The 9,899-nt window shown below is 54.0% G+C and overlaps 1 protein-coding gene across 2 annotated transcripts in view; it reads left to right on the top strand.

The window, feature by feature from the left end:
- Positions 1 to 751: 751 nt before the first annotated feature.
- Positions 752 to 9,899, top strand: part of FGF13 (fibroblast growth factor 13) — a 518,205-nt gene continuing 509,057 nt past the window's right edge. The window contains exons 1-2 of one of the 2 annotated variants that reach the window (XM_031944885.1): positions 752 to 837; positions 1,525 to 1,739. In XM_031944885.1, the coding sequence (XP_031800745.1) occupies positions 1,691 to 1,739 (49 nt within the window). In that variant the 5' untranslated portion in view covers positions 752 to 837; positions 1,525 to 1,690. The remainder of the gene's footprint in view (positions 838 to 1,524; positions 1,740 to 9,899) is intronic. The other variant, XM_031944883.1, reaches the window with a different exon arrangement.

Here is a 9,899-nt window from a genome sequence, read left to right as displayed (position 1 = left end):
GCCCGGAGGCCGGGCGGCAGGCGCGGGGAAACAAGACGGGCGAGCTTGGTTTCGGGGGGCCGGGCGGCTCCGGGGTCGGCTCCCCCGTCAGCGGGCTCAGCCCTTCTGTCGCCAGAACCTCGATGGCTAGCGAAGGCATTGCCACTTGGTGGAGGCTTGGCGACTCTCTCTGCCTCTTGGTGCAAATCTGTTGCACACACACACACACACAGAGACACACACACACACAGAGACACACACACACACACACACACACACAGAGACACACACACACACACGCAGGTGCCCCCGAAAACACGTCGCTTTCCTAACCTCCGGGGACCTCCGCAGCCGCAGGGCAGGGTGGCAAGGGGATCGGGCAGAGGAAGAGGGGGCAGAGGGGGAGGGTCTTTGTCTAGGTGCCCGCCCCCTCTGGTGGTCAGCTCCAGACCCTGCCCTAGAAGGGCGACCCGAAGAGAGAGGGGGGAGGAGGGCGGAGCCGAGCCGAGGGGGCCGAAGAGCCAAGCAGGCGGGCAGCCCCCGCCCCTGCGCCCCTCTCCGCGGCCCCTAGGCAGGGGGCTGGCCAGGTTCTCTCCCCACCCGGGCTAGGCTGACGTCGGCGCGCCCCTGCCGCGCTCTTGCTTTACTACAGCCAGCCGGCGGCTTTGTGTGGGTCCTGTCCCTCCCCCAACTCCCCCCCCTTCTCCGTGCCCACACCTTCCCGTTTATATATAACGCGCCGCCGCCGCTGCTGCTGGGGCTTCGCAGCTGGCTGGGAGCGAGCGAGCGAGCGAGCGAGCGAGCGAGGAGAGTTGGCGACACCGGAGCCGGGGGGTGTGGGTGTCCGAGAGAGACCAGGTAAGGAAGGGCGGCAGCCTGGCGGCTGGGCGCCCCCCTCCCGTGCCCTCCACCCCGCCTAACTGTTCGTACAACTAAAGGAGCCGAGGAAGGGGCTGCTAGGACGGCTCGCCCCGCTTGCCTCCCCCCCCCCACTCCCCCAGGCTCTGCGGTGTAACAGGCTCACACGTTGCTCGGCACATGTGCAAACAGTGCCTGCCCTCTCGGGCCGCGGGGCTTGGGAAGCGCACATTTCTGTCTTTGTTGTCATTTGAGGTTAGGCTGCCTTAGGCTCTTTTTGCCCTGTCGCACCCTCGGGCGCCCCCCCCTCCCGGTAGGGTCGGGTCCCGCTGCCCCCAGCCGGTCCGGGCAGGCGCTGTCCGGGCCGGCGACCCCTTCCCCCCTCCCATCCCGGCTCCCCGAGCCCCAGCTGCGGTGAGTGGCCCTCGGAGAAAGCCTGGGAGTCCCGGCTGCGCTCTCGCCCGGGCTCTCGATGTGGCATCGGGCTGGGGAGGAGGGGAGGGAGAGAAAGAGAGACGGGGAGCGACCGGGAGGGAGGGGGGAGAGTCCGCGACACCGAGGCAGGAGCCGCTTTTGTCTTTGCCACTTCTTGCGGACGCCTCCCGTGGGTGCCGGGGAGCGGCGGCGGCCGGCTGCCTCACTCACCACCCCCCCGCTTCGCTCTCTCCCTTCCCCGCTCTCCTGCAGGCACCGGCGGAGGCTGTGGGGGCAAGCGGAGCCCGAGCCAGAGCCCCGGGGTCGGCTGTCGGGCGCTGCCTGCCTTCTCCCTCGCTGCCAGACCCCCCTCCGCGTCCGGCCGGATCCGGGAGGGCTTCAGTTCCTCGGGGCGAGCTCCGTGATCAAACTGGGATCTATGAGTGGCAAGGTGATGAAACCCAAGGAAGAGAAAGATGCTTCGAAGGGTAAGTCCGCCCACCCCGCCTCGCCTTCTCTCCCTCGCCCTTCCCGTTGCCCGCCCTGCCCTCCCCTCCCCGCCCCTTGCGGGCTCGGAGCTTTGCTTTTCCCCAGCCGGAGCTGGCGCTGACCTTTTCCCCCGGGGGGCCGGGCCCGGGCCGGGGGGGGGGGGGGGCGGGCTCGGGCCGGGGGCCGGGGGTCGGGCCGAGCGCCGGGGCCAGCCTCCAGCCAAACTCGGGACCCGGACACTTTTCTCGGCTCTCGGTGCCGCCCTCTCCGGCCCCGCGCCGGCGACGAGGTGGGGAGCGGAGGGCTGCAGCCGCCGCTGCTCCGCGCTCGGGCTCGGCGTGTGCGCCCGTGCGTGTGTACATGTGTGTGCTTGGGCGTGTGTGTATGTGTGTGTTCGTTGGACAAGTGCAACCCGAGGGCCCCCGCGCTCCGCAGTCTGCTCCGTCGGCCCGATCCTAACAAAGAAAGCGGCCCCAGCCAGCCGGGCACGCCTCCCCCGCCCGAGGCCGTCAGTCCGTCCCGGACCCGGCTCGTGCCGCCGCCTCGCTCCGGGGCTCCCGGGAAGCCCGGCCCCGGCCCAGGAGGGCCCCCGGCCCCGCGTCCCCGGCTCGGCCGGACCGGCGGGCGCTCTGCTCCCCAGTCCCGCTCCGGCCACGCAGACTCGGCGCTCAGTTCCGAGCAGTCACCCCAGGGAGAACAAAGGCTCTGCTCCCTTTAAACCCCCCCCCCACCTGCGCCATGTCCGTGCCCGGGAGAGGGGGCAGCTCCGGGTCTCGCCCTCGGCCGCTGGCAGCCCCGGCCTCCGGGCTTCTGCCGGTTAGCGCTCCCCCCTTTCTCAGAGAGCTGCTGGCTGCCCTGGGGCACTTGGCTCTCAGGATGGACAGCCTTAGGGAAGCAGGGGAGAAGCCGGCTGGCCACCCTCCCGTTTTCTTCCCCCTCTCGTTCCCCCCTTCTCTCTCTTCTTCCTTCTCCCTTGCTCTTTCCCCCTTCTCTCTTCTCCCTGCTCCCCTCCCCTTTCCCCCTCCTGTCTTTCTCCCTCTCCCCTTTCCCTCCTCCTCTCTTCTTCCTCTCCCCTTCCTCTGTCCTTTTTCTTCCCTTCCCTCTCCCCTCTTCCTCTTCCTCTTCCTCCCCCTGCCCTGTTCTCTTTCTCCCGCTCCCCCTCCCCTCTTCCTCTGCTCCTTTCCTTCTCCTGCTCCTCTCCCCTTCGTTCCCCCCCCCTCCCCAGTTAGCAGTGGACCAGTTTATTTGCTCCTGGATATAAATTGGGTAACAATTGCCATGGAAACGGGGTGGGGAGATGTAGAGAGGGAGTCTTGGGGAGACGTGGGGAACAGCAAGCAGATTAGTTCAATTTAATCTATATCCCCTCCCAACATCACCCATTATGGGATGGGCTGAGATTCCCTTTCAAGGATTTGGGGTTATTATTAACGACCCGGCCGATCTCCCGAAGTTGCCCGGATTCAGGGACTTGCTCTGTTGGCTTTTCTGGAGTAGGAAGCTCCTTTACTCAGCGCTCTTCGCTACCTGCCCACTCCTTCCCAGAACCTTTTGTCTCTTCTCTCTTCACCTGTGCATATGGGGGGGGGGGGCGCTGGAGAAGAAGGCTTCTTGTAACACTTTTAACCTTCCCAGCTAAAAAGTTGTCGAAGTCATCAGCACCGATTCTCAGGAGAAAGGATTGTGTCTCTCTCAGGCTGAAAAGGAGTGTGTGTGGGAGGGGGAGGACCCAAACCGCCGGCTTGCAGGGGTTCCGGGTCCTGTCCTTTGCTCGCTTGATGTGAGCTGACGCCCCTTGACTGAAGGTTTTAAGTGCAGGGTTTAATTGAAATCGTAAACTTTGGAAAGCAGGCTGCTAAGCAGGCTGTCCGTGTTGTGCTGAGCATTTGAAATATGTATTTCTGTGATAAGGTGGAATGACTGGAGAATCATTCAGAAGCCTCATTTTCCACAAAGTGCCCAGATAGATAAACACATTTGAAAATTGTAGCATAAACCCGTCTTAATCCAGGCAATTCCGCTTGGTAGCGGGCAGCATTTTGAATTCATTCCTTTCACCGAGTTTCCCGTTTAAGTGTTGTCTTACCTTCCTTCCACTTTGAAAAATCAAATCAAATCCAACCCCTGCACATGCTACAAGAAAATGACAGTGGCTGCTCTGAAGCCTCTCATGTAGAATTACCTAGCATGAGTGGTGGAAAAGATGGCCCTTGCTTTTAGGAAATAAAGTCTTTTACTAAAGGTATAAATTCCCCTCCCCTCTACATCACTGACCTTTTTTTTTTTTTTTAGCATCCCATACTTTCACTTGAGATTTATTTATTAGGATTTCAGGCCTAATTACAAAGGACTTAAAAAAAAAAACCACCTTTTTTTTAAGTTGATTTTTTTTTTTTTTTACTGGGGAATTAATGGTAGACATTTGGGCAAAGCTCAAGCTCCTATTAGTCTTTGCCATGTCTTTTAACATGTTATCTTAAAGGAAGTAATCAAAATCTTTTACAGCTACTATATATTATATACTAGGGCATCAGAGTAGCAGTGGAAGATTTTCATTCTGGATTTGCTTTCTTTTTTTGTAAGAACCAAGAAACTTTCAGTAGTGATCCAAGAGTATTGATTTGGGGGGATTTCATTGTCAATATCACAGTTTTAGCTACCTCCCCACTTAGGTTGGGGCAGAAACCATATTCTGATGGATCTTGAATTTTATCCTTGGGGACCCGCCCTCTGCCTGGGCTGAGGAAAACGGGGATGAATAAAGTCAAAAAGAGCTGGCCAGTAGCTTAGTTATTAACAGTTCCTTTCCCTGAAGTCAACAAGTAGTTTTGAAAGCTGTCCTGATGTTCTGGGCTTTCCACTGCCCTAGCCTTCCTACTCTCAGTTGCTCTGTAGACCTTCCAGCCCCGAAGACGTCCTCGAGGAAATTTTCCTACAGTGGCCGTTTTGTTCATAGGTGTGTGCCTCGAACCGTGACCTTTTCTCCCCAGAAATCCCTCCCCCTTTGGAGGCTGTTGTTATAAATCAGGAAAAGGGCAGACAGGGGTACGGTGCGGGGTCTGCAGCAGCCCCCGAAGGGGCCGGGCTTCCCCTGCCCGGGGAAGGAGGAAAGCGCGCTGTTTGTTTGTTTAAGCAGCTTTGCCTGGCTGGCCCACAAAATGAATCAGCCGCTGGTTTCCTGCAGAGGTGCCTCGCTGGCGTTGGCCGGGCTTTGGCGCAGAGGGGCAGCCGCCGAGCCCGAGGCCTCCGCAGTGTGCCGGAGCCCAGCGCTTTTCCTTGCTGGCCCCGAGCCCTTGACAGCTCGGAGATCTCTCGCCCCCTTCGGGGGAGTTTGGGGTGTGTTTGCAACGGTCCCCGTGCCTTGTGCTTCTTGCGGGAACCTGCCCATTCGGTTCCGCTTTCGGCCGGCTTTGTGCCGGCCGGCCTTGCAGGCTGGGCCTGGGCCTCTTGCTGAGCCGTGGAGAGAGATTCCAGGCGTATTCCCAGAAGCCCGCGGCCCGCAGAGCGGCCCCGCGATACCGGCAGGCCCCGGGGCCATTAGTGGACAGGCTTCCTTCTCTGCTTTGCCGGCTGGATGCCGCTTTCGCTGCTGTTCCGGCTCCAGAAAGCCGGCCGGGCTTGGGGGCATCTGTGGCTGCATCTGGGGCACATCTCACGACTTTATATTAACTCTGAAAACGGTTTTGATGGAGGTCATCTTGGTCTCTCCGGGGTTAGGAGCTAGCCGAGGTCCCCCCCCTCCACTGGCTTCAGCCTTAAAAAATGGGGGGTGGGATATTGCAATCTGACCAATCGATCATGGTGACATTGATCATCTCTCTTCCTCTACTTGCCCCCCTCCCCACGATGTTAAAAATATCAAAGAATAATCTACTGGTCACTCCCAGTCCAGCGTGCTTAGCTGCCTTGTGGACAGGTGGTAAGCCAGTGGTTTTACCAACAAGGGATAAAGGGTAAGAAGAACTCCTGGGCAGAATGCCTGGCTGAGCAAAGCCACCCACCCAAACACTGTTAACAGTTTACCTTTTTATTGTATTTTTAGTGGTAGTTGTTTTGTTTTTTAAGAGATTAGAGATTGGATGGTCAGATGCTGTGCGTTCACATTCCCGGGTCTGTGCTCTTGGGCAAAAGCTGAAGGGAGGGAGAGGCTGTGCTAACAGCTCCCCTCCTCCGCGGCCCTCCCAGTGTGGCTAGAGTTGTACCGTTGTGGGTCCCCGGCATCGAACTTGTGTCTCCGAGGTGAAGATGATCGGAGCAGGGCAGGTCCCCGGCTGTTGTTGTTCTATTGTTAGTATTCCTCATGGTGTATGACCTCTTTGTGTGGGACTGTGGCTTCCTGAAGGAGGCCGGTAGACAGGCCTTGTCTTAAGCAGCTCTTCCTTCTCCCCATAGCTCTGTCTCTTAAGCCTATTATTTAGGCCAGGCGCTGTGGACCAGGGAAGGTGACCACAGTGAGAGCTGAGGTAAAGAAGGCAGGAGGTGGCCTGGAGAACTCGTTGGCAGGCACTTGGGCTCCAGAGGGGCTTGGGGACTGGGAGCTTGGCTGGGGAGCTAGGGCGAGGAGGCGAAATCTTCGGTCTCCGAGTAGCCGTGCTGCGGGTTTTATGTTCAATTCGTCTCCTCGGCCTCGAAATCCCATCGAGTGGAGATCTTGGCGAGCTGCACGTGAAGGCTTGAGCGAGAAAGCTCGCGCCCTGGTGATTTCTCCTTTTGGGACAAAGTTTGCTAATAAGGACTGAGAGCAAATTGCTCAGATTAAGCAATTAAAGGAGGTGGGCCAGCCCCAGAAATAAAACAGTGGGGGGAAAGCCTGGAAGCGAGACACCGAGGGAAATCTGCAGAGCTCTGCTGGTGATTGGTATCTCCCACGGGCAGCTCCTTGCCACTTGCTTTCTCCGGCGCCCATCTTAGCCTTCCCCAACCAGGAGAGAACTCATCATTAGATTCCAGCAGGGGAGCTTAGGGGATGATGTCGGTGGCTGATTGACTTCCATCAGAGACTTTGTCGGGGTCCCCCTTCATCATCCTGAAATGAATATTTCCCCCTGATTGTGGCTCGCTTTGGGGGGTGCTTTTGTTTTCTTTGGACATTTCTCACATCTGTGAATATTTTAGGGAACTTCGCTTCCAGGGTACAGAGGGCTAGGGGGGCAATTTCCCGAAGAAATGGAGCAATGTCATAAACATATCACCTCTTTGACAGCTTTTGCTTAGAATAAACTGTCGGAAATCATAGAATTATATGATCTCCAGGTAGAAAGGGATCTCAGAGATTCAGAAGCAGGCGGTTTTTCTTTTCTAGCATCTACAATAAAAGGTCTTGCAGCCTGTGCTGGAGGCCTTCCCTCAACAGGAAGCTCATGGCTTCTCTTAGCAGCCCATTCTTTATACATTTTGATAGCTCTAATTACTGTCGTCATTCGGTCGTTTTTCAGTCATGTTCAACTCCGTGACCCCCTTTGGGCTTTTCTTGGCAGATACTGGACTGGTTTGCCATTTCCTTCTCCTGCTCATTTTCCAGATGAGGAGCTGAGGCAAACAGGGTGAAGTGACCCGCCTATGGTCATCTAGCTAGGAAGTGTCTGAAGGCGAATTTGAGCTCAGGAAGATGAGACTTTTTGACTCTAGACCTGTTGCTCTATGCACTGGGGTACAACCTAGAAGCCCCCTAGCTCTAATTATTAAGCAGGTATTTTCCCCCTTTATATCTTGGCCAAATCTTTCTTTCTGTGATTGCCACAAGTTGCCCCTAGCTCTGCCCTCTGAGATGAAGCAGAGTTCTAGAATCACAGATTTTGCAGTTCAGGAGAGGTCCTTAGGACCATGTAATCCAACCTGGAAGCAAAAGGAAGCCTCACTATCACATAGCCACCAAGGGCTTCTAGCATCTCTTCTTGAAGACCTCTGGTGGATGGGGAGTTCCTCCCCTGTGGAGGCAGGCCGTTCTGTTGTAGACAGCTCTCACTGGCACTGCCCTCTTGCTGGGTCCACCCCATTGTTCATGATTCTCTCTGGGGCCCCACGGAACAAGCCTGATCCCTTCTTCCCACAACAACATTTCAGATACTTGGAAGACAGATCATGTTCCTTCCAGGTCTTTTCTGTTCTGGACTTACTATTCCCAGGTCCTACAGTGGATTTTCATATCCCCTCTATTCAAAACCCTTCATCATCCTAGTTTTCCTCCTCTGGACACACTCCAGGTTCAGTGGTATTTGTCAAGTGGCTCTTTTGTGTTGGGCCTTGGGGACACAAGTACACAAAATGAACCGGTGACTATTCTCAGTGAGCTTACATTCTAATAATGGAGATAAGAAGTACTATCTAAATATAAAGCGGCATACATGCAAAGGTATATGACTAGTGGCAGAGAGGGCACTGCCCGGGGACATTAGGAGAGGTTTTGTGTAAGACATGGTGGTGCCTAAGCTGCAAGGAAGAGAGGAGCCTACTCCTTGAAGAAGGAGTGAATGTGTTCTGAGCATGGGAGACGGCATTGACAGAGGCCCAGAGAAGGGAGTATGGTGAGTAAGAAATAGAGAGAAACCTAGTCTGGCTGGTTCTGAGTGCAGAGGAAGAAGTAGTTATCCAGTGAAATTCGAAAGATCGATTGGGGCTGGGGTGTGTAGGGCTTTCCAAACTACAAGCAGTGGTGTTTATCTTCTAGAGGCAGCAGCAAGCAGCTGGAGTTGGTCAGACGGGGGTATCATGTAAATCTTGACTTATGGAAAATTACTTTAGCAACAGTTTGTATAGGATGAACTGGAGCAGTGGAAGACTTGAGGCTGGGACATTAATTAAGAGGCTGTTGTGGTAACTGGTGAGAGGTTTGGAGAGTCTGATCTAGGGCAGTAGCTACTTGAATAGACGAAAGGGATTGGATTGGAGGGGTGTTGTGATGATAGAAATGGCAGAGTTTGGTAAGTGATTGGCTATGTGAGATGAGGAAGGGCAAAAAGTCTGGGATGATACCCAAGGGAAAAATCCGTGGTACCAGTAGGATGATAGTGTTTCCAGCGTTTGGAAAGAGGAGGAGGTGGTTTAAAGGAGAAGCTAATAAATTTAATTTTAGTGTGTTGACTTTAAGAGGTCTCTAGGTTAGCCCAGCTGAAAGGTTCAAAAGACGATTGGTCCTTGATGTTGGATCTGCTGATCATCTGCATAGAGATTGAGATGACAGAGAAAGCTAAGGAAAGACACCAGGATAGAGCCTTGGGGAATACTGACAGCTAGGGGTGTGTGATGGGGCTGATTGGCTGATTAGCCAGTCTTTTTGGAGACTTGGAGTGGTGAGATAAGGAAGAACTGAAACAGCAAAGAGCAGTGTCAGAGAAACCCAAGGATGCGAGTGTGATTGATGGCGCTGTATGTGATGAATAGGTAGAGAAGGATGAGGATTGAAAAAAGATGATCACATTTGGCAATCATGAGATCATTGATAACTTAAGAGAGGATGGTTTCCGTTGAGTGATGAGGTGGGAGATAAGATTGGAAAAAGTTGAAGAGGGAGAGGAGACGAAGTGTAGCAAGTAGAGACAACTTTTTCAAAGAAGTGGCCTGAGAAAGGGAAATGAAATATAAGATATAGTGAAGGATATGATGTAGTCTAGCAAAGTTAAGGAAAATGTTGAAGGCCATATGGAAGGAAGCAGCAGATAGGGGGAAACTGAAGAGAGAGGGAGAGGAATGAGGATGCATTCTCCTAGAGAAGATGGGGAAACATGGGAACAAGCGGCTATAGAGAGGGGTTAGTCTTGAGTTGGAGAAGAACCATCTCTTTGTCAGACTGAGGGAGAGAAGAAGAGAGTGGGAGGTGGTATCCGGTGATTTTAAGGGAAAGAGAATGGGAAAAGAGGTCACTCACATTAAATAATCTCTTTTTTCATGATTTTAAAAAAATCTATGTATTTATTTATTTAAAATTTAAATAGAAAAATAGAAAAAGAAAAACACATTATTGTCCTGTACCCAGCAGAACCTAAGAGAGGGTACAAAACATGTAACAATAAATATAGATAGACATACATGCACCCACACATATATACATATATGTACATATATCTCCAACAGTATTAATATGGCTGACATAAAATGGAGAGTTCTCTCTTTTGATTGAATCTTTTTAAATAATGACTGAGAATATCTTATTTTTAAAAAAA

This window comes from Sarcophilus harrisii, chromosome X (assembly GCF_902635505.1).
Source record: "Sarcophilus harrisii chromosome X, mSarHar1.11, whole genome shotgun sequence".
NCBI classification, from domain to species: Eukaryota; Metazoa; Chordata; class Mammalia; order Dasyuromorphia; family Dasyuridae; genus Sarcophilus; species Sarcophilus harrisii.
Note: the sequence above shows the minus strand (reverse complement) of the source record. Positions and strands in the feature narration are given on the sequence as shown.